Genomic DNA, 24,804 nt, shown 5'->3' with positions numbered 1-24,804 from the left:
CAGTCCACAAGCCCCATAGTGTCGATAAAGCCACCCAGCCAAGAGTGCGCCCCGGGGAGGTCTCTGGGAGGGTGCCGATCCTCTCTACCCGATACCACAGAATTGCAGTCTCCACCTACCAGCAAGAGGCCCTCTGGGAGCCCAAGCAGCAACCCTCCCAAATCCGCAAAGGTGGTGGTTTGCAACCCAGGGGGGACATAAACTGAAACCAAACACAAGGTCTGTCCTTCCCACCGGCCAACCAACACCACGTAACGCCCCCGGTCGTCGTGCATCACCTCATCAATTTCCAGCGGGAGAGAGGATCGAACCAAAATGCCCACCCCTCTAGATCCGGTAGTAAAACCAGAGTGGGCCACCAAACGGTAGCCCCTTCTATTCATAGCATGGCATGAGTGTCCCACCAAATGCGTCTCCTGCAACAGAACTACATCAGGAGAGAGACGTTTCAGATATTGTAGCACCACCCCTCGCTTCAATCGGTCCCCCAAACCATTGAAATTCCATGTTAAAATGCGCAATCCCCTACCCCCCATTTCCACCACAACGGTCACCCCACCCACGTTGAGAGCAAAAAAACGCACACTGGTTGCCTGGTACAAAACAAACGCCACCCAAAAACAACTCCCCTACCGCCACCCCCCCAACTCCCGTTACACACCCCCCCCACCCTGCACCCCTGCACATGACCATTCAGCCACCCCAACTCGCAGTGTGCCTGTCGCCCCAACAGGAACCTACTCTACGGAAAGAAAGAAAACCCCCCGAGGAGGAAGAATCTCACCAGAAACCCCGCAGCCCCCCAATGATGAAGGAAGGGTAATACAGTCCTAAAGAAGAAAAAACAGTACATCAAACCCAAGTCGGAGGTGGACACAAAAGTGTCTAGGAACCACCAGTCATTCGTTCACACTTGATCCGCTGATCCACCACCCTCATCCTCGGTTCGTTCCTCCCCGCCGCGCCGACGGTGCAAGGTGTCAAGCCAGTCCTCAACCGCCTCGGGCCGGTCGAAAAAATAAGTCAGTTCCTCCAGTTCAATACGTAGCTTGGCCGGAAAAAGCATAGAGTACTTCAAGCCCATGTCCCTCAGCCGCCGTTTGACAGTCATAAATCCCATTCGCTGTTTTTGTACCGATTGTGTAAAGTCAGGATAAAAACTGATGTCCACATTTTCATACTTCATCGGGCCATTCACACGGGAGGCCTGCAGGATTGCGTCACGGTCCCTGAAGTTGAAGATCCTGGCAATGATAGGTCGCGGTGGGGCCCCAGGCCTCGGCCGGCCCCCCGGAACTCTGTGGGCCCGCTCCACCGTAAAAACAGATGTTTATTGATACTCAACTCAGTGGTACTCATTTTATTGACCTCATGAGTATGAAAAGCTTAGTGGATAGCCGAGATTCAAACCTGTGACAATGAGGTTAAACCCCAATCCCTGAAATGGATGTATTAGTCCACTGTACCACCAGAACCAGCTTGATGAGGTGGATTGAATAAGAGCTATGCTATAGTGGTGAGAAACACAGATTCTAGAAAGCAAAAATGAGTGGGACCTGCTGAGTGTAAAACTAGCTTTTTTCGCTCAGTTATGCTCTATTCTTACTTGAGCATTTTAATCATAAGTACACATTCAATTAATATTAATCTACAGCTTTTCCCAAAGGCTAGTAATTTCCTTTCTCTTTACTAAAAAGTTATTTTGTTGCCACATTTTGATGTAAGTAGCAGTCTACAAAGGAATCTTCCCAGCCCCCAAAAGACATATACATACCCCACATAAATAAAGAAGAACTAGGGATTTTTACAACCCTCAAAGTTCCTTAGCAGCAGAGATAGGTGTTCGTACTCGGAGAAAAGGGCCTTAATATATATCCCCTGCCAATACTTCTATGTCACCTCCCACTTCTCATGAAGCATTTGAGGACATCTGAGCAGTGGACTGGGAATTAATTGTTCTTTTGGGCAGGTGCCAAAGAAGTGAAGTAGAACATTCACTTAACATATCACTAAAACCTGAATTGGCTAGGTGTGCTACAGATGCAACAGGTTCTGGTTGCTAATACTCAAAGAAGAGAAGTATCTCAGCAGTAATGACATGGAGGCTTTGCATCTTAAAATGTTGCCTGTAGAGAAACAACACATAATCCCAGAAAATAAATTATTCCAACCTGAATAGTAAGGTTACACATTCCGGCAAAAAGTATTTTATTCTCTATCTTCGAAATGCATCTCTTAACCTAAACATAAGCTATTCTAGCCCTAACCTGTAGAGCCTGGATAGGAGCACACCAATGTGTAAATGAGAGCCACTCTTGTCCTTGCTCATAGACTGCCACCATTATACCCCCTTGCTTAGGGGCAGTGGAATGTATCTAGCTTATTTGCAAATGTTGCTTGTATGACATGTTCTTACAACAATTGTTCCTTGGGGGCTTTGTCCATTTGCAGATTTTACAGCATTTTGATCACTAGAGAAAGGCATTCATCTATCCCATCTTTCTTTAAACAGGTACAGGCTTAAAGCCCCTTCACACATTGAAGGTGGATAAAGTTATTGCACAGTATAGATATGTCATACATTTGGCCATATACCTGCTCCCCAGTACCACAACCTGTACTTCTACTCAAACATTCAAAAATAACATTTCACCTAAAACAGTAGCAGACAACACACAAAGACAACAAAACACATTAGACACCACTCCACACATCAGTTACTATGGAGCTTGGACACACCCTCAGTGCCACTGCAGCAGCATAAAGAACACACTAGACAGAAGCACAGTCATGCCCAAACAGTCAAATAAGCTACATTACTTGTAACCCAAATCTCAGCCTGCCTTTAACCAATGGAGGCTGGACGTATACTGTCCCATTGAATACATTAGTAGTTGGTTAATTACTTCAGTAGCACACATGTGGCATGTTACCATACATCCAAAGCTACATGAGTCAAACATTGGTACACACCCTAGACACACAGAGCAGAACACAATATCCAAAATGTATAAATTGATGACTTTGGTCTACGAGTACTGGCTTTTTTCCCTATCCTTACTAGTTCTAGTTTTGTACTCTTTCCTCTGTTCTCGGTTTTTAACCGCTGCAGTTCTTGCTGCCAAGACACCCTTCTGGGCAATCGTTTCAGCTTTACAAATGTTATCTTATCTTATGAGTAAACCAGCCAACAGCAGCTCACCAGAAACTGCAATTTGTATCCACAGAACACGGCGATTGGGAAAGAAGGTTTTGTTGAGCTAATGGTGAGATTTATGAAAACTGTGACCTACACTTCCATGTGTATCACTGACGACCTCCGATCCCGTGGCCTTCAGTTCTTGCCCAAATTTTACTATAGAGATGATGGGTTGAAGATTTGGGCAGCCATCGAGTGGTGAGACACGGTTTGTTTGTCCCTGGTGGTGGTTTGTTTGTTGCTTCTAGTGAAGAGTTATAAGTTAATTGTTGATTTACATAATGCTTTGATCCAAAGTGGCATGAGCAGCAGTGTATATAGGTCAATGTCCATTTACAAATAAAAAGAACATTTGTGACTGACCAGTTTATACCAAAATTAAAGTGAGGCACAACAACAAGAGAATAGCTATGAGGAGGAAAAAAAAAAAAAAATAAAGGTGTTTAAAAAAAAAAAAATTGACCTGTGTTAGCATGAAGGACAGTCAAAGAGATCCTGATACCTCACATAGAACATGGCAAGAGCTGTGAATGATCTGGATCTAGAGAGGGCACAAGAAGCCTTTCGTATAGAGCTGTTACCTTGCACCAATTTAATGTGATGTTGTATCCTGTGTTTTTTCATTGTACAGATCATTGGCATCAGATGTGCTAATTTTGTTGACTCAATGTCAGAAAATTAAAAATATATATCTCAGAATTCAAAAGGCTGTCAAATGATAACTAAGGGGTGGCAATATAATGTCCAGATAACATGGGGAGGTGCAAAAATGTACCTAAATGCTGCTATGGAGTAGATAGAAAAAGGGCTACATGGTTGATAAACCAAGATCAGAGAAGACATGGTAAGGTGCTAAGACTTTATTAATCAATGACATTGACCCCAGAAGAGATAGTAGGTCATTGTAAAAGTATCAAAATAGAAAAACATAGGAAATAAGGTTCCTACATATAATGTGGTAGCAGAGAACAAGAAATATCAAGGAGAGGAATAGGCAGGAAGTCATACATTTAGAATATCAATAGTCAAGAGTTGAATTTAGGAGTTATAGAGAACCAAGTCTGAGTAATTTCCTTATAAAAATATTAGTGGGGGATTCAACTGGAACCCAGATTGTGAGCCAGGGAGGCAGCATCATCAAAAGATAGGATCAATATCTGAAGAGAGTACTGTCTGAACATTGTAAGATGAAGAAAACATCTATCTAAAAGAGATGATGCAACATGTCAGTCAAAAGCAGTTATATTTGATAAGGGTAAGGGACTGAAAGGAACCATAGAGTGTGAGACACATAAAGGTGAAGCCAGAAGCCACAAGGAGGAAAAGATCAGAGCAAGTAAAATGTGGAAGAGTGAAAACACAGTGGAAGAGTATGGGTTTTCAGGATCCTCAGATGGTGTTCAAAATGGCTGGGGGGAATGCCTAATGGTGACCCCAAGCAGTAGGCTGTGATGGACCTAAGAGAGGAATGCTCAACTAACCATCAGTATTGTGTACTACCTTTCAGTACAAGGTTGGCAATCTGTCCTAGGATTTCCCCTCTTAGTATCTCCTGTAATATTTGAATAAAATTCATGAGCCAGTTCAGCAAATCTTTAGTTTGTTCACATTTGAATGCCTCGATATTTTGGTTGAACTGTTTTGCTGTCAAAGTCCACCACATAGAATGCAGACCAGTGTTATGTGAGTCCAGCTGGTTTGCTTAACCCTTTATGTTCTCTCTCCAAGGCTCTAAACCATATGTTCTTCCCATCTTCCAAAGATGCTTATATGTTTATGTGTGAAGTTTAACTTTGGGATTCCTGGATGCTTAGAGGTCCATTCAAATGAGATTTCGAAATGTTATATTGTTTCTCCGAGGTCTAATTTATGAGGTAATTCAGGCCACGCTTGCCTAGGCTAGGCAACTTTGGGATTTTGTGACCTGACCATCCTTACTTTGTAATAATAGTTTGATGTTTTGAGGCAGTAGCTTTTAATCCTTCAGGCCTTACCTCACCCTTCTTTTGTCTCTGTCTACGAGTGGTCAAATTTTACTCACGTGAGTTTTAGCTTATTTCTCTCTGTCTGCCTCAAATGGTTCTTGGCGTAGAGACATGTGCTGAATCAGTCTTTGAAAAGCTTCCATAGTAAAATTACTTGACTTTGATCAAGAACTCTGGACATTAGTGGAATATGTAACTGTGGACTTTGCTAGCTTTATTGACATTCTAAGGACTCAATTAAAACATTGTTGGTTAGAATATCTGTAATTGTTCAGCACTAAACAAGCTTCTAGTTATTTAACATTACCACATACATAATTTCTGTTTGAAAAACATTTCAGTAAATATTTCAGTTAGTCCATTGTTGTGGAGTCTGTGTAACTTGAAAATCACAGGTCTAAATTTTAGTGACACCTCTCAGACAAAGTGCCCTTTTGGAGTGCTGTAGTTACCCTCTCTCATCTGGCCTTGATTTAAAATAGCAGAAGAGTCTAAAGGGATTGATTGTTTTCTGATTACCAGTGACCTCAGACTTGGCTTGGCTTTCTGGCTTGATTCTTGACTTGAGTTCCACAGCTTTCAGTATTTCACTGCAGGTGCATTTGCTGGCTGTTTTGTGGCCTTATCGTACGCCTGTATTGTGCCACAAGCATCTATGGGACTTCTTATAGGTTTTTGGGGCCCTGAGTAGTGTATATTTTGTGGCTGCCTGTTTGGAATATCTTTACATTTACCACCCGTTTTCAGTTCATTCAATCATCCCCCTTGATGACGAACAATATTGATTTATTTTTTAACTATTCAGAAATGAGGCTAGGCAAAAAAAACAAAAGCTCAAGCTGCTAGGTGTCCACCAGCCAAGTATCAAAAGTAAACGGAAACAAGCATTGATAAAGCAATTTAATTTTTGTTTAAATCTTGACTTTATTTTGCTTGCAACAACAATATTTTATGTGGAAGTCAATATCAAACCAGCTTGTTACTCCCACTAAAGTAAAAATACACTAAGAGTGATTTGTTAGATATTTAAAGGACTAGTGCAAAATACTATAATAAGGCATGCAGATAGCATTCGTAATGCAATTTTATTTGCCAAATATTATCTCCCCTTCACCACTAGTGCTCTTCCTGCAACAGTGAAAATTGAAGCTCTGCTCTGAGGATTTTCACCATTCCTTCAATTAAATAATATCAATATTATTTAATTATTTAATAACATTCTCCGAATTTATTTTACACTGCCTTGTCCCTCTCTCCCCTTTTATACATGCACATTTCTATGCTCGAGAGACCCCGCTGTGTAAGAAAAATGGGACACATCAGGATACAAGAGTCAGACACAAACACAAAAAGATAAGTATAGCAAGAGAAATGAAATAGATGTAGAAGAGTAGAGATAGAGTTGATGTAGAATGATGTGTGACGTAAGAAGAGAAGTAAAATAAATAGAGAAAGGTGATGTAGGTAAGAATAGGTAGAAAGAGCAAGATAGAGGTAGAGAAGAAGGTTTGGTTTTTAGAGTGTGTTAAAGAGAGAAGGGATGTAGGAGAGAGGCAGATGAGTAAAGTAAAGCAAGGGATGAGGTACAGAGAGATGTAATGAAGTAAAATAGGTGAATTAGAGGGAGTTAAAGGCAGCGAGTGGTAGACAGAGACAGAGAGAACTGAAGAAAAACAAAGAGATGCATGGTAGAGAGGGATAGTAAGATGAGAAGAGGTATATAACCACATCAGGTAAAGAGTAGCATGGGTGAGAGAAAGGAAGAGAAAGGGGGAAGGGTAAACAGAGAAATGTGGTGTGTAGTACAGGAAGGAAGCTGAGAAAAATATGTGAAGTAGAGAAAGAGAGGCAAGATATACACAGAGGACTAGAGGAAGAACTGGTGAGGTAGAGAGCTTTATAAAGAAAAAGGTTGAAATAGAGAGCTGAGGTGCAGGGGCTGAGTTGAAATGGAGAAGGGTTCCAGAGAGATGTATACATTTTATTAGAGAGAGAGAACACAAAAGAGAGGCAAAATATTTAGATAAGTGACAGAAAAGTAACAAAGGTAGAATCAGCGGCGGTTTCTCTATGAGAGTGCTACGGCGTTGCGCCCCTTTATTTGTTGCCCCTGGTCTCTGTACTAAAAAGGTTACATTATGTACTTCACATTTATTTAAAATCCCGGCTGTGGTGCTCTTATTGCAGCCGCGGTCTGAGTACAAATTTTCAGCAGGATGCCCAGATTTTTTAAATCAAGAAGTGGTGCATCAATCTAGACAGCACTGGGGTCTGAAGTGTGCATGTTGGGTTTGACGAGTGTCTTACAACGACCAACCCAACATGCGCACTCGAGGATTCTTCCACCAGCTCAAATTTAGAGAACTGGGATCATAGCAGCAGCCTCGCCGGTCTTCTGAGGAGCACTGACTTTGCCTGCTCCAGCCAATCCAGACACTGCTAGGAAGCAGCTTCTGGATTGGCTCAAGAAAGGTGAGTTGGCCTAGTCTTGAATGCATCAATGGGTGGGAGGTTTGGCCAATCACAGTATGGCTTCATCATGCAGTGATTGGTAATTTGCTGCACCTTCCCTTCTTTCCTTAATCGCGGTGATCCATTGCGACTGATCTCGCATTATCATGCTCCAAGTGTGGAAAAGACGTGTTGAAGGCGCTGCCTGACCACAAACAATTTATACCTAGAGCTATCCCCTCCATGTCATCCGTTCCTGGCTTAAAGTGACCCATGAAGTGACTTGCTAAGTGCTGCCTCATCCTAATTTTTTTTCTGTGTACATTCTCTATGCTGGAAGAGTTACAATTATTGTAATGAACTGTGCAGAGTCCCTGCTTTAGTTCAACATCCTGTGATTCTTAGCCGATTACTTAATCTCCTGTGGTGGAGTGGTATCCGCCATCAAGACAGAGCCAAATGCCACCTATTTGCAAATGAGAGCTGGTGCTACTTTTTTGGAAGTAGTCTGGCACCTAGGGGAGGCAGAGAGGATTAGGCAGAGAGAAGGGCTGGCGAGGAAACATTGAATTTACAACAAAACCTATTTGTTTTTATTATAGATATTCAAAAGAGGTGACCAACAGAGCCTGTCAAATAAAGAGAAACAAATGGAGGGTCAGGGAAGAGGTAGACTGTGCAGCATCATGCCTGCATGTGGGTGCACCAGTCTGTTTACCTTCCGACGTGACTTTATCATCTTGCAGTGACAAGGGCCGCAAACTCAAAACAAGGCAACATCACCCCTGATGTTTCCTGCTGTTCATCATGAAACAATAATACAATAAAGAACCTTGGAAAAACTGGAGGATGAGAGCAAGGGTCATGCTCATGGCTTTCAGCAGGAAAGTGACTAGCCGTGGCATACTTCTGCAAGACTTCGCCCCATGCCTGGAAAAATGAACATGACATTGTGTATTTGTAACTGGTGTTCATGTAATGCTCTTCAATGCCCAGACAGTCTTAATCCCACTGCTGCAGTGCCCATCCTCTCATTTTCCCCACACATGGTGCGGGATTGGCATACCTTGCCTCACCATTTACAAATGGCACCAGACGCCACTGGGTAGAATGAGAGAAAGGGTAGATGAAGAGATAGTAAATTCGTAGAAACATAAATTGAGAGGTTAAGTAGTAAAAGAGAAAAAAGTCAGGAAGAAAGAGGGGAGGGAGATTTGAGGTAAAGAGAAGAATAAGATAAGGGGTGAGAGGGAGTGGTGAAGTAATAAAAGGGCTGAGAAAGTGGTAGAGAGATGTATGCTAGTGGAGACATAAATAGAGGGATAGAAAGGTAAGGCAAATATACGGATGAGGTTGTTTGAGAAGTGATGTACATGGCAGAGAGATGCAGGGAGGGTAGATCAAAAAAGACCAGTGAGGTGCAGAGTTATGAGGTAGAGAGAAATGAGGGAATTGAGAGGGATAAATATTGAAGTAGGCACAGAGAGGGATTAGGTGTGCTTCAATTGGCCATCTGCTGGCAGGATGGGGGCTAGACCAGTGCACAGCCCCACTTGCAACTGAATAGGCTGTGGTCTCTTTTTACACAATAGGCTTGTCACCACTGCATTGTCTCTTCATCCAGCTTGGAACCAGAGAAGGGAAGTCAGGAACTTCCAAGCTCTTCAACTAATACTTCTAGAAAATTCTATCACTTCAAAGAGGGCACCAGGTATAAAAATAGGGCCCTCATAACCATTCTTCAGTAGACTCCTGGACCTGTGAATGCCACAAAGGAAAGACTGCTGTGCTGCTTTGCTGCCAGAAGGACTTCAACTCTGCTGTCCTGCTACTCTGCTTCTCTGTGGCCTGCTGCCCTGCTTGCTGGAAAGGTGGACTAGACCTACACGTGAACTACAGGGATATAACAAGCTCCAGAGGCCTCTCTGCATCTGTCCAGCTGACCTGCTGCCTGGACCTGCAATTTGAACCTGCCTGAGCCCTCCTGATCTCTGTTGCAGTGAGCCCCTGACCTCCAAGTGGTACCCTTCTAGTCCTGCAGCCTTGGTATGGCCTCAGTTGAACTCCCTTGATATTTTAGGGGACTTCACAGACATGAACAGCCCCATTTGTGCCGAGATCTTGTCACCCAACCTGCCCAGCAACATGAAGTTTGAGCGAACCCCATCCTTTGCACTACAGCGACCGCCAATGATGTCCAGCTGTGGGAACATTGCTCTATAACATCGTGTGAAACTCCAGCAAAAGCCATCAACAATGCTCAATAGGATCTTCATGCTACAGCAACGACCATCTGTAACACCTGGCCTGCTCTTCACGCTACTTCATTGGCCATCCAATACGATCTTGCTGCTCCTCACAGTCCCCTCCAGAGTGACTGGAACCCTTTGCCCTGGACTGTGAAAGTAACTCTTGAAGCGGGACTAACCTGGTCCCTGCATACACACCACATTCCACCACAGCCAGCCTCAACTTGTGCCTTTCACCCGGTCTCACAGGACCAGATAGCCGCAAGTAGCTCTTTGTGCCTTGAGGCACTTTACTAACCTAAAGTCTTTAAAATTGAATACTTCTGTTCATCTGATTGGATTTGGGTTGTTAAAGGAGTCATTCAAATTTTCTCTATTTTTCTACATTGGTGTGGGATTTTTCTTGTGTTGTGTGTTCACTTTATTACTGCTTTTAGCTGCATAAATACATTACAGATTGCCTATAAGTTAAGCTCGACTGCTTTTGGGCCAAGCTACCAGAGAATTAAGCACAGGTTAATTTAGTGACTATTGACGTTTACCTTGAGATTGATTGTGGCTGTTGCTTGAGGAAGGTTAAAACCCCACTCAACCAACAAACCAATTTCTCACACTAAGCACGCCCACTAAGGGTCAGATTTATTATTTTTTAGCAGAATACAGCACAATAGCCAAAGGTACTGTACAGCATTGCACAATGATGAGTAAGCAGCACAGAGTAGTAGTTATTAAAAATAGCCTGCTGCTGTTCACTACCCTGGAGCTGGTTCACAAACAGGTTGCCTACCACCACACACATTGTTTACACCGTGTTGAAAGGTTTTGTGTGTTCTGTCAAGCCTAGAAATTGCACCGGAAGCATACCTTTCCTCAACAATCTCCTATAGCTAGGCATTTCTCAAACTTTACACACATTGTATGTGTGCTTGGTAATATGTGGGTTCTTTGGTGAAATTAAAACATTTAATCATGTTAGCACCTGTTTCAATGAGTCTGACCCAGTCTGGCTATTTTAGTATATTGGACATGTTGTCAAAAACTCTAGGCTTACACTAATCCACCAAAGTTACAGCCAAGATACACCCTCTTAATCCCGCGTGATGGAAAGCAGTGCAAATAGCTATGTGCTCTGATTCTAGCAGAAAATACTTTTTGCCCTGGAAAGTTTATACTCTTGCAAGAGTTTGCTCTGCTTTCATCATTGAAGTGGCTTTACTCCAGCGCAAATCAGACCCTACATTTATGTGAAGCATGCTTGCTATGTTAAGCTATGAGAATTTCTAAAGCGCATGGCTACCCATAGGCTTCCCAGTGCTGGATAAGATGTAGCATTGCTCGGGACGAGTAGAAAAACACAGGGGGTCTGTGCTTGGCTGCCAAATTAAAAAAAGAAGCTGTTTTGGTTTGAGCAACGCTATTATGGCAGATATAATGGCTGTCCGATTCGGTTTACTATTGTGCCCCCTGGGAGGTGGGGCCCTGGGCAATTGCTCACTTTGCCCATGCCTTAAAACATCTCTGATGATGCTCCCACGTGTCAGTGATCATACAGTTGTAGCAGCTGTAACAGTAATTGCAACAGTGTGTGATCTCAGCTCTGGGCTGCATTGTGATGGTTCAGTCTACTGGACTTAGACTTTGGACACCGGATGCAGTCGCTCCCGGGTTGCAGCCATGGCTACAGTCACTATTTTCAGACACTAGTGTGGACTGATTGGCACTTATCACTGCATGTGTTGCTGTCTGTCCGTGATGAAACTGTGTCGCGGGCTCGCGGCCCTTGGTGGCAGGTCCCACATCACTGTGTCTGGTCACTCTCAGGGAGCCGTGAGGTGACTGAAGCAGGGAGACAGGTTATGGCCTGTTCGCGACTCAATCCACAATTACCTGTTGGTCCGTGAGTCTCTAGACTTCACTTCCTATGTCCTACAAGGAAGATGATGGGCAGCCAAATGCCCTGGGAGAAAGCAGTGGCACCTTAGATCCTGTCCTCCAAAAGGGAAGAAGAAACGAGGGAAGGAGGTGAGTTGAGCCATTCAGTTGCATGCATAAGTGCTGGCATTGACTTTTGATGAGCAACCTTGCATTTTCCCAGATATTTGTGACTTGACAAGCTCCTGAAAATAACTTGATTTTGTGCTCTTACCTAGACTTGAGTAGATCTACACAGATCTATCCTCGTCACTTCCACTTGATCTTTCATCGATATAGGTCATAGCATTGCCATTGCCCTGACTGCCTATATTCTATTGGTTTAAATCACCAGTTGATTCTATTAGAGACCAGCTTGAAACTAATATTACAGCTGCATTTCGGATACATATCATCACAATATAAATTGTATTGCAGATTTATTAACATTATTTTTTTAATAACTTATTATTATTCAAACTATAACTTGTAACCATCAGGGTAACAATGCAGACCCAAGCAAAGAGAGGGCCCCAATTAAATTCAAGACAGAGAATATGACAATAAAAATGACAATGACGTACCCCACACCTAGCTATTGTCACCACAAACCCCACTTATGGCTCATAAAACATGTCCAAGTACTACAGTTACAGCTTTAATTTCTCATCCTACACTGCTCCCAATGTGAGAGTGTCACAATAGATGTAATTCAAGCTGCCTAACACAGGACTCTTTGTACTGTCTTTAGGTCTGGCAAGACCTTTTGTTTTCCGAAGAAAAAATCTTTAAAAATACATGTAAACATACAAAGAGGGGCTCTCAATCAATCTTCTTCATCCATTGGAATGTTTTAGGGTCATTCACATTCTGTTTCCCCCCACTGCAGCATACAGAATGAGGCAAAGGGTCAGCCCATTCCATCCAATGACTATGAACTGTGAATGACTACCTTTTGACTGTGCAATGAGCACAGCCACTCAAAAAATAATTCACTTTAGTGGCAAGGCTGTTGTGCAAATGTCTCCTACAATTTCACATAAACATTTTGATTTAATTTTCACTGCAGTCAGTGAGCTTCTGCTATGCCCCCACATTTACTGTCATTCCATCCTTTAGTGCACAGCTGTCCCTCCTCCTGCTCTGACTTGCCCCCACCTCCTTAACCTTGCTCATCGGCGTCTGGTTGCTGCACACCCTCAGGCAGCATCTCTTTTATGCATACAAGCCTTTGTCACATATTTCATTTATTTATTTGTTTGTTTATCTATTTCTGTGATCTTATATAGCACAGACATTTGCCGAAGGCATCAGAATGCTTTACAATAAAGTAAAACTAATAAATAAATAGAAAATATACTTGTACGTTAACGGTGGAGAGAAAACCATGTAGGCCTCCCCATGAGGTGGAGCACTTCACACATATTCATTGTAATACATAACAATGACAAGCATGTGTTACCGTACCAAGAGCTTACCATTAAACTTTCGTACTGGTTGAGGTTGGTCTACACTTGGCGGGAGTGTAAGGGGGTAGCGGCAGGTTCGGCCAGGTGCTGTTTAAAGAGAAAAGATTTGGGATCATTTTTCAAGGTGACCTGACGTGGTCAGGTGGAGGCTGGGCACAAAAGAGTTCTATATTCTTGTGGCGCTTTCGGAGAATAATTGGTTCATGTATCGCTTATACTTGAAGGAGGAGGGGTCTTGAGGAGGAGCAATTTAGCGTTTTGTGAGTCTCCCCTGGGACCTCTGTTTTTTTGAGAAGTACGAGGGTAAAGAGGATTGAAGAGCTTTGAGTGATGTAGGGAGTTTTAAACTAAGCTCTTGCTTCTATGGATGCAGTCACTCTCTAATGAGGTACATATCCTTTCTTCAGACCATTCCCCATGAACTATCACTGGTCCCGTGAAGTCGCGCAGGGCAGCCAAGAAACGTGAATACTTGCTGCCCAAGGGCTTGGTGGCATGGCAGTGTTTGTCGACTCTTGTTCAACAGCTCCTGGTGGCTCCATGAGGGTCTGTGCAGCTCTGTGTATCTTCTTTACGTGAGGAAATGGTTACGTTGTTATTGTTATAGTTCCTTCTCCTCTTGAGTTCTCCTCCTTCTGGCCACTCCAAGGGCTTCAACACGAAGTGGACAAGTCTACAAATTATCAGGGAAAGCCAATGGATGGCTCTGGTTTTAAGAGCCCGTGCACAAGCCGTGCATTGGCAGTATTTGGCATGTGAATCATGCATCAAACATGTTAGAACATGATAAAGAAATTCACTTTTTAACTTTGAAGGCACTCTGACACATGCAAGCTTTTCACTATTTTAAAGTGAGCGTTTTTACACATGAACTGAGAAACATTCTTGCACTTCCCAGATGAGAATGCTGTTAGCAGACTAGGAGGCACTATTCTACGGCAAACACAAGAGACTTTTCTATTGCTGTGCACATCCTGAATGCAAGTATTTGAAAGTGCTCTAATATGTGATATTTAATAAAAAGGAGGTTTGGTGAAACAAAGTATTTGTCTAAGATCACATGCTTTCTTCCAGCAGCGTAGCCAGAATTGATTCCAGAGTTTCCAGCCTCATTTTGTGGAATTCAGCCACTAGAGTGCATCAATTTCTGAGATTTAAGATTCATGCTTTGTCCATAACTATTAAAGGTTGTGATTAGAGAGTGGGCAACAGCCAGATTGTAGAGATCTTCTTACCAGACGGTTCCCAGATCAAGAATAATTGTAGTGATTTTAATTGTCAACCCCTGCAGCATACAGTAACAACATCAGTTCCCAGCAGCATCTACCTTCACATTCTATGAAAACCTAGATATACACAGAACATAGAATGTAGAACTCTTACAATATTCTACATATATTATTATTTTTTTAAACATACTCTATTGACAATCCTGTAAATACAAAAAGGAAAAGAAAGAGAATACGAATAAGAGACAGAAAATAGACAGGAAAATTAATTGCATAGAAATTCATAAAATCATCATGGTTTCCTGATAACTCTTCCTCAATAGGTTCTCAAATCTAAGTAACTACCAGGACCTTTATTGACAACCTTTCTGAATTAGTTTGCTTACCCACCAATAATTAGCATACAATGTAACGGCTACTTTTCCTTCAATACTACTGCCACTTGCCAATTCTAAGCGACTCATGTGCCCTACTTCGCCGTTCTCTAAAACAACTGTGTTATTTCTTCCTTGTGAAATTCCCTTTGGTTTACTAAACTTACTCTCCCCTTTGGCAACTTTCCTCGCACTCTTCACCCGCAAACATTGTCCAACACTTAAATTAACTTGTCTAGTACCATGTTTAGCGTCATAATACAACCTGTTCCTCATTTGAGACTCTGTTATATTGGATTTTACTTCATTCGTGTCACACATCACCATACCACTGTGTCTCATCCATCCTGAATTGGTTTTGGAAAACAGAATTCTCCCTCTTATCAAGGACTATTAACGTTTTCTCACAGAACCATAAGAGGTCACTCTGTATGCCCAAATCATTTTGTTTAATTCATTCTCCCAAGAGATACCAGCTTTGTTATAAATCTGTAAAATACCTGTTATTACTCTGTTCATACACTCAACAATTCCATTTCTGTTTGAATGATAAAGAGCTGTGAATTTCTGCTTAATTCCAGAAGTATTAAGGCATTCAATCATCTCTTTAGATTTGAACTGCACTCCATTATCAGTGAGAATGGATGCAGAAAAACTTTCTCTTAAAACACATGGTCTAGGAATTCAATCACAGTTTTGGTGTCTACCTTCTCTACAATTTTGTAAGAAGACAAGGAAACCTGAAGGTATGAGGGACCTAGGGTGTACAGCTATATAGTTAGAAAAAAGGTCCCTCCCAAAAGGAAATTGGTTATGATGACATAGAAAATTGCAATGAAAAACTATGGGGCCTATTATGATGGTGGGCAGATCGCCACCGCTGGCCCGGCAGTGGCGATCCGCCCACCATCTGTACCTGATTTACCCCCTGCCATATTAGTATGATGGGGTACCGCAGCGGACGGAAAGACCGCCGGCTGCTCCTCCGCTGGCCGGCAATCGTTACAATTGCCTGCCGTGTGGATCTGGGGCATAATATGGTGGCGGTGCCGAGCAGGCACCGCCATCCATATTATGATGTGCAAATTCAAAGGCCTTTCCACGGCAGGGATGCCGCCATGGAAAGGACGGCGGAAATTGCTTTGGGGGCCTGTTATGGGCCCCTGGGGTGTGGGGGGTTGCACTTGGGGGTACCTCTGGTACCCCCCTACAATGCCATACACAAGGTGGAAGGCATCGCGCGGTGCCTGTCACATTGTGCATTTCCATGCAAACCATACACTTTTAACATAGCGGACGGAGCTGCACCCAGCAGCACCGTCCACAATGTTAAAGGCCAGAATGCACTTGCCAGTGTGGCGGGCGCATCCTAATTGGCCTTGTGGGACCGCCGCACCCCTGGTGGTCGGTCCCATTTTCTGTTTGGTCCGCCCGCCATCGTAATGGGGCCCTATGTCTGCTTGCTCCCAGTGGCGACTTGAATCATTTATCGACAATCATTTTTAGAGAAATGTAAACATGAAAGAAATGGTGGGTAACACAATGTGGGAATAAAAAGATTTCCAAGTCTCAGGCATTGTTCATGTTGGTAACTTTTACTACAATACACTTATAAGCCACAATACACGAAAAGTGTCTTCCCTAAGTACACATACAGATAAAAATCAAGTCAAGACACTGCGGTCCACGATGTTTGGATCCCAATTACAATAAGTGGATCTTCATCAGGACACAGAACTTATGCCAGAGAACTATGCCTTCAACTATAATTAAATTAAGCCCCATAAGGTAATAGGAAGGACCCGGTCCACTTGAAGGGCAGTCCTCGCGCCGTGTCGGTGGAGGGCTCCGCAGAATCCTAGAGTGCTTGGGGATGTAGATGCCGGAACTTGGGAGGATAACCTATCCCAGATCTAAGAAGGATCGTACAAAGAAGATTCCGTGTTCAGCATGGTCACAAAAGGGAAGCTCCGTGGATGCAGGAGCTGGGATTGTCTTGATGTGCGCTGAGGCAGAAATCACTGGTAATGTGCCAGAGCCAGTCTAAGATGCCACATCCAATATTTCAGACATCTCCCAACGCAGTCAGGACTGAAGGACTGTCTTAAAGCACCCACAACACTTTGGATGAGGGGACAGTCCTGTCCATAGCTCTATTTAACTATCGATAATCTAATGATTTAACATCTCACATCAGATTTTAGTACCATCAGTGTACATAACTGCTGCAAGCCAAGGGGCTAAAGCGAAAATGAAATCTCCACCAGAACCTCAATTGTTATCCATGAGGAAGAATCTAAAAGTACAAAAAACCTTGTTACTTATGTTGATGATTGTTGTAAAGGAAGATACAGAATCCAACTGTTCATGTAGGTTACTTCTTTATTGGTAACTTGGTTCCAGCATAGGTGGTCAGGATAGTAGGATAAGGTAGATGGTACAAAGATAGCCCCACCAGGAGCAAGCTCCTTACAGCTCAGCCTGAGTAGACCAACTGACAATCTCACCCAGAGAGGCACCCAGGCATTCTATGATGTCATGCAACATTCTAACAGAGCAGTACAGTGGAGAATAGCTGACAAGTACTTTACTACACATCCTCTTTCCTTAGGGAACAACAGAAGTAAAAGTAAAGACAAATGAAATACCCCAATAAATCTTTAGCAAGAAGGTGCAACAATGAGGTGCACATATCCACAGGTGTATTACATGAGGTATCATGAATTTCACTGGCATGAACAGAAATGTGTTAAGATGTTAAACATTAAAATCGCAAACAACATTACTACACGCCCCATCCCCCTCCCTTAGGGAAAACACAGCAGCTTAGATAACAACACTGCAACAAAGAAGGGCGGTCACCCACACAACCTCCCCATACTCGGGTACACCACAGGGTAGACACCCTGTTAAACAAAAGTGGGTGTAAAACACAGACCCTTGGGAGAAAACAACATCCCCAACAAAGAGATACAATAGTGGCTAAGCACTCTAGATAACAAGAAAAGTGCCACCACAACAACAAATATACTCCAGAGAGGAAACACTCTGTAAAGAAACATGAGGTCCCTTGGTAGAAGGCATGCTGACACTTAAAGAGGTCTAAACACTAACGAAAAAGCTTACCACTCAAAGTTGTACAAGCGTGAAACCCTTGGCCACGAATTCCACGCAGGTAGACTTCGACCGGAGCATGGTGTCCACATGAAGGAAGACCCAAGATAACATTAGGAACCAACCAAAAACTTCACCAAAGAACACGACAGGGTACTAACCCATGAAAACAAAACAACCTCCCCTATGTTATGTTATGTTAGGCAAACTTATATAGCGCACAGCTACCCTAGGGTGTCCCGGCGCTTGCTGTAAAGCTCCCAACACTTAGCAAAACAGAAGAATCAAAACAACCAAGTTTTGAGCGCTTTCCTAAAGGAAAGAAGATCGTTAGAGTTCCTCAAGGCAAAAGGCAATTCATTCCAGGCCCTGGCTGCACCTGCCACAAAGCTTCTCCCACCCCATTTAGCTTTCCGAATACTTGGTAGAATGATGAGTTTAGCTCCGAGGGAGCGCAGAGTTCTAGCCGGCACATACCAACAAAATTGTTGTCTCATGTAAAGAGAGCCTGTATTCTGCAAGGTGCGAAAAACAAAACATGAGGCCTTGAAAAGGATTCTCTTTTTTACCGGCAGCCAGTGAAATTTTCTTATTGCACCAGAGATTGGGGTAGATCTCGAAGTGCCCGTAAGCAACCTGGCTGCTGAGTTTTGAAGCATCTGGAGTTTACAAAGATTGCCCTCCTGCATGTTCAAATAAAGACCATTGCAGTAGTCCAAGCGAGACATAATCAGCGCTGTAACCACTGTAAGTTTATACTCCACAGGCAGGAGCGGGAGCACTTTCCTCAAGTTCTTGAGAACGAACGAGGTGGTAGAAACAACCGTGTTTACCTGAGCTTTCATGGAGAGGCAATCATCCAACACTACCCCCAGATTTTTTACTTTCTGGGAGGGGACTGGGAGAGAACCCATGGCCTCAGGCCACCAACTAGGAGTCCACATATTGGCATTGTTGCCCCTAGATAGGGTACACAATAGGGTACACGCACCCAAGAAAACTGAAAACTAAAATAGAGGCATTGCCTACCCCCACAACCTCCCCAAAGAAATGGGTACACTCTATGTATGAAGACTAATAAAATAAAGGCATTGACTACACCCACAACCTACTCAACTAAATGGGTACACCCTATATACCGAGACTACGAAACGAAAGGCATTGACTACCCCCACAACCTCCCCAAAGAAATGGGTACACTCTATGTATGAAGACTAATAACTAAAGGCATTGACTAAACCCAGAACCTTCCCAAAGACATGGATACTACTGCACACGTAGGTTCAAAATCGTCGCCAAAATGTTGTAAAGGAAGATACAGAATCCAACTGTTCATGTAGGTTACTTCTTTATTGGTAACTTGGTTCCAGCATAGGTGGTCAGGATAGTAGGATAAGGTAGATGGTACAAACATAGCCCCACCAGGAGCAAGCTCCTTACAGCTCAGCCTGAGTAGACCAACTGACAATCTCACCCAGAGAGGCACCCAGGCATTCCATGATGTCATGCAACATTCTAACAGAGCAGTACAGTGGAGAATAGCTGACAAGTACTTTACTACAATGATGCTGTCAACCAAGTTTCTGATCACATTCCAAGAGGTCTCTGTAAGACGTAGCTAGCCGAGGGCTCAGCCCTAGTGAAAGAGAAACTCGAGAAAACTATGTAAGCTAAGGAAAATGGAAGACCAGCCCTGCAATGGTAAAGAATGGAGCTCTAGCCATGTCACTGGTTACAAAAATCAGGTGAAAGTCTTTTCTTTTTTTCAAAGAGAGGTTAACGATGGGTTTATCAGAACCAAAATTCAATCTAGGTGCATAAAGCAACACCAGGGGGATCTGGAAACTACTACACGCTTACATCTCATCAGGCCTGTAGGCTTCAGCCCACAAGTGGATCCAAGCCTCAAACCTCTTCACATTCATAATGTCCCTCTCCTGACCATTTTTTCTGATATAATTGTGCAACAAGACAATCCCCTATTACTCAACTCTACTGCTCCTCCAAGCTATTCCAATTCTCAAACTGTAGCCTTCAGTAATAAAGACGTGCACAATGTGACAAATCTTTCAACATTTTCAACCCTGGTCGAAAGTGTTAATGTCCACATGCCATGCTTCTCCCCTGCAAAAGTTGAGTACTCCCTCTGGAGGGGAGTTCGGGGGTTCTATGATGAAAATAAATTACACATTCCTCCTAGATATACTTCTAAAGTAGATATACTTCTGAAGGCTGTTATGAAATTTAAAATAGGGAAAACTCCATCTGTTCAGACATTTTGACAGGGTCAATTCGATCACCTCTAACAATATAGACTCAGTTGAATTTGTTTCCATCCTGGCTGTGGTGAAAGGGAGACAACAAGGCCTTATTCAGAGACTAACGGTCAATGCTCAGCTATGTGTGACCAATGAGCCCTCTAGGTAATCTAGGATATCATAGACATACAAATGGATATGCATTAAAACCATTGTATTCTCCACTTACAGACAACAAAGTGCAGTGGAGATGCTAGAAAAAGGGTTGAGCCATTGATTAGGAGACATGTTAATGCTAAGCATCCTGAGTTCATCTCAACAGCAGAAAGAATCATCATGAGGGATAGGTGCGGCAGTTTGCAGAATATAAGTAGGAATATATCTAGAGGAAGTGATAATAGCTGCCTTGAAGATGAGTGGCTGAGAAGACCCCTACTTCAAAAGCCAGCACACTATTATTAGCACAAGCTCTTGTTGTTGTCCACCTCTTGACCTTGACGGAGTCTGTTCTACCTACAAGAGTGCCACCTGCTGCAGCATAGTTTCTTTAGAGTTGCTATGTTGGCACATTGCTTGGCTTATGCAAAAATATGGGGATATTGAATGGTGTGATTTCATTGATGGCAACCAGATTTGAATTGTTCAGCTTCTTGCGTTTCAGTGCTCATGTGAGTTTGTGGGGAATTTTTATCGTGAGTGGTGCATTTCATTACGCAGAGTGATGTAATTGATTAATTTTTAGAATTTCACCCAACAAGTGTAAAGGAGAATCTCCAAAAGTACTCTGGCATAATTTAAAATTCGACCAGGCCTATAAAAGGCACCTTCAGGATAATCTAATTTCTCTGAACCAAGTGCAGGAATTTACTCATTGGCGAATTGGTTTTGTCAACAACCTAAAATGGAGAAAAAAAACAAATGTAAAGGTTAAGAAGTATTGTGATACAAAATTCTGTGGACACTTTTTTGCTTTGACCATGGTAAGAGCAGTTTGTTTATTACCCTGCCAGTTGAGGTCTGTAGGGCACAGTGCCAAAGTAACATGCTATCGGCAATGAATTATGAGATTACACCAGTATGTCCAACTTGTATGGATTCAAGGGAATTTTTCAGAAACACATTTTTAGATTATCCACTAGTTCTCCAACTATCCCAATATTCTAGGATTTTCATGTTTGGGATATTGCAACCATTATCAAATGAAGACTATTTTATATTGGGTCTGCATGTGGGGAACACTGGAGCTAAATCATTTTGAGAGGCATGCTGTTAAGTCCTAATGGTAGAAGGTAGCCAGTCGTTAGGTTGTTGAGACATACTTGTGAGTTACTTTGAAACTTGGGTATGCCTGAGTTGCGGGCATCTCCTGCTCGATTACACTAGAGTCTGCTGAAAAAATTAAATGGGAATGCAAATTTTGACTATAAGGGCAATGGGATTGTAACCCAATGAACAGGAGACCATCCAAGAGTTTACTGAGTAGAAAAATATAAACCAAAAGGAGAACAATATTTATTTGATATAGAAGCAGTTGTAGTCAAAGTTTTACACCTCAAATTTAAGTCCTGATTTCTACCACTGAATAATTTCACAATCAAAATACTGTAATGTCTGTTTAAATAAGGTAGAGGATGAGGAGCATGTTTTTTTTATCTCAGCCAACACCAATGCGAGGAAAAAATGGCTCAAGCAATTGTTAATCATTAAGGCTATGAGGTCTGTGTCCTATCGCATGGAGTTATTTAAAACCAATGCCACAAGGCTGGTGGCATTCCCCCGCTCATGTTTTACTTTGTTGCCTTGATATAGGAGATGTTTTAAAGAGTTAGTCATAGTTACTTCTACCCCCATTGTGGAAGTATTGGCAGTCTTTTATTTTGACTTTCACATGATCTACAATGAGGTTGGTAATGCAAAATGTTTTCAATTGTTATTTTTAAGTATGTTCTCTTTCTAGCATGTCTGTTGTATTCGCTTGTTTTAGGTTTCATGGGCTTTGCATCAAGATAAACTTATTTGATCTTAACTGCATCAGCGATGTTAAACAGAATCATGCCTCTCCCAGAAGTTACAGTTCTTTGGGCCACAACTATAAAAGAAAGTCTGGTTCATGAACTCAGAACTTAGAATTCTGTTATGCACCAGTATCTGTAGTCACTGTGTACTGCTAGGGCATGCCTCACCCAGCTCCCCACCCTGCAGAACCTCCAGGATCTTTGTGCCACTGGTGCATGCTGCAGCCTGCTCAACATTGCTCTGCAGGCTCTCTGAGGATGTTCTTGGAGGACAAGTGGCCGCTTAGGGCCCAATTTAGAGTTTGTCGGACGGGCTACTCCATCACAAACGTGACAGATATCCCATTCTCCGTATAATAGGTGCATTATCCAATGGCACTTTTAATACGGCGGACAAGATATCCGTCATGTTTGTGATGGAGTAACCCATCTGCCAAACTCTAAATCAGGTCCTTAGTCTGTATGGGGACTATGTATCAAGGAGGACCATCCTGGCCACTCAACCCCTGCACCAGATGCCTCTGACCACTCGCCATGAGAGTTTATCTGACAGCATTGTTAAGAGTGGATTGCTGACCTACTGGTGCTGGCCATGCACTGTTGCTTGGACACCTCTGCAATTACGTAATTCAGTTAGGTGAAATAAATTCTACTCATCCTCTGAACCGCATAACACATTCTACACATATGTTCTGCATATGGATCCAACCTCTAATTTAATACCTTCCCTATTATCTCACATCCCATGCCTCACACTGTAGCATCTCCCTCAGACCTCAGCTGCATATCACACACACCATGGGCCACATTTATCAAACTTTCATGCAGCACAACACAGCAAGCCACCTTGCTGCACTGCGTGAAATAAAAAGTGTGGGAATGTGCTGTATTTAACATCACATGGCTCATTCCTGTGCTTTGCTTGCACACCTTTGGCTGCCTAGGGCCAATGCAAGCCCCCTTACTTCATGGTACAAGGGTGCTTGCATTGCAGGCAGGATTGTTTTTGTGCAGGAACGGACACCTTCCTGCACAAAAACAATACTAAGAGGGATTTCTCTCGGAAATGCCTCTTAGTATTGTTTTTGTGCAGAAATGAGGAGAAATAAAAATATTTCTCCTCGTTATGCCATCCACTGGGAGGAGTAGAGATTTCACGCATCCCCTGGTTTACAAACCTTGGTAAATCTGGGATTGGAGGAAACTTTTTGTGGAACACCCATGCTCTACCTATGGAACTCCTCTCAGAATGAAATGTACCACTGCGTTGCTTTACATTTTGTTTATACAAATACATGCAAAGTGGCACAAATCGCACCTGTGTGACCTGTGTGATCTACTAGCACTTACATCAAGGAAGCGTCACAAAAATAGTACAACCATGATATAAAATATTAGCAAACCTGGCCAATGCTCTTTCCTTCACTTAGTGTCCCCTTTCTCACCACCCGTTGTGTGCTGTCCACACTTCTCTGTCATGCCCCCTACCCTTCATGTTCCCCTAAGTAATGGCAATGCTAACAGATGTTTCTTATAACTCAAAATGAAAGCCTTACATTTTTGTTTTGCCAGTGCTTGTTTTTTTATTCTTAAGGATACCTAAACATAGACTCCTACATGATATCAGAGGAGAGGGAGGAAGACTGCTGTTACTGTCACGAATGTTTGCACTTCATAATACTTTGTCAAAGTCTGTAGTGCACACCTTGACATAATTAAATGTTAGTCCCAATGGTGTCGCCTGTTAGTGTTCCCTTAAGTCAGTACAAAGGTAAGGGATTTAGATTCACATGTTCCACTCAGGTGAGTAGCTTTAGAGGGTTTGTTTGGGGTATGACACCCCCAAATAAATGCATCCTTGGCTTGGTAGTTGGTCTGGGGGTCCTCAGCCATGTGTGGTATGTCTCTGACGGTTTTTCGTCATGGTCAAAAAATAAATACAGTGACGTTTGATAACTATCTCTATCGCTCTATATTTCTCTCCTGTTTTACATCAACTTCAAATGTGAAACCAGATATCCTGGAATCTAGGGCTGCCCTCCTTTTTCAAATTGAGCGATCCTAGGTAAACATTTTATTTCACAGAGCCTCCCTGTAGGAAATAGGGTTACTAGATTACGGGGGTGGGCAAAACCAGACTCAAGCAGCACCCACAATTCTTGTCAGAGTAAAACACAAGCAAACTCCAAATTAACCTGTGCTTAGCCCTCTGGTGGCTTGGCGCAAATCAGTCAGGCTTATCTTAGAGGCAATGTGTAAAGTATTTATGCAGCACATCCAACAGTAATAAAGTGAAAACACAACGCAAGGAAAATCCCAGACTCATTTAGAAAAATCGAGTAAAACATAATAAATTACTTATGACTAAAATCTAATCAGTAGAACTGGGAAAATGCAGTTTTAAAGATTTCAGGTCAGTAAAGCACCTAAAAGCACAAAGCGCCACTCACAGCTATCTTGTTGTGTAAGATTGAGTATAAGTCGCATGTTCAGGCTGACCGCGATGTAGCGCAGGCCGGATTAAACCAGGCGAGTCACGCTGAAAGAGTT

The 24,804-nt window shown here is 42.7% G+C and overlaps 1 protein-coding gene across 1 annotated transcript in view; it reads left to right on the top strand.

Annotated features, from left to right (window-relative positions):
* LOC146780157 (hydroperoxide isomerase ALOXE3-like) overlaps window positions 1–24,804 on the top strand; it is a 401,982-nt gene that overhangs the window by 319,616 nt on the left and 57,562 nt on the right. Inside the window, exon 10 of the mRNA XM_085639147.1 lies at window positions 3,228–3,397. Within this exon, the coding sequence (XP_085495273.1) occupies window positions 3,228–3,397 (170 nt within the window). The remainder of the gene's footprint in view (window positions 1–3,227; window positions 3,398–24,804) is intronic.

This window comes from Triturus cristatus, chromosome 12 (assembly GCF_964204655.1).
Source record: "Triturus cristatus chromosome 12, aTriCri1.1, whole genome shotgun sequence".
In the NCBI taxonomy this organism is placed as follows: Eukaryota; Metazoa; Chordata; class Amphibia; order Caudata; family Salamandridae; genus Triturus; species Triturus cristatus.
This window is presented reverse-complemented; position numbering and strand designations above follow the sequence as displayed.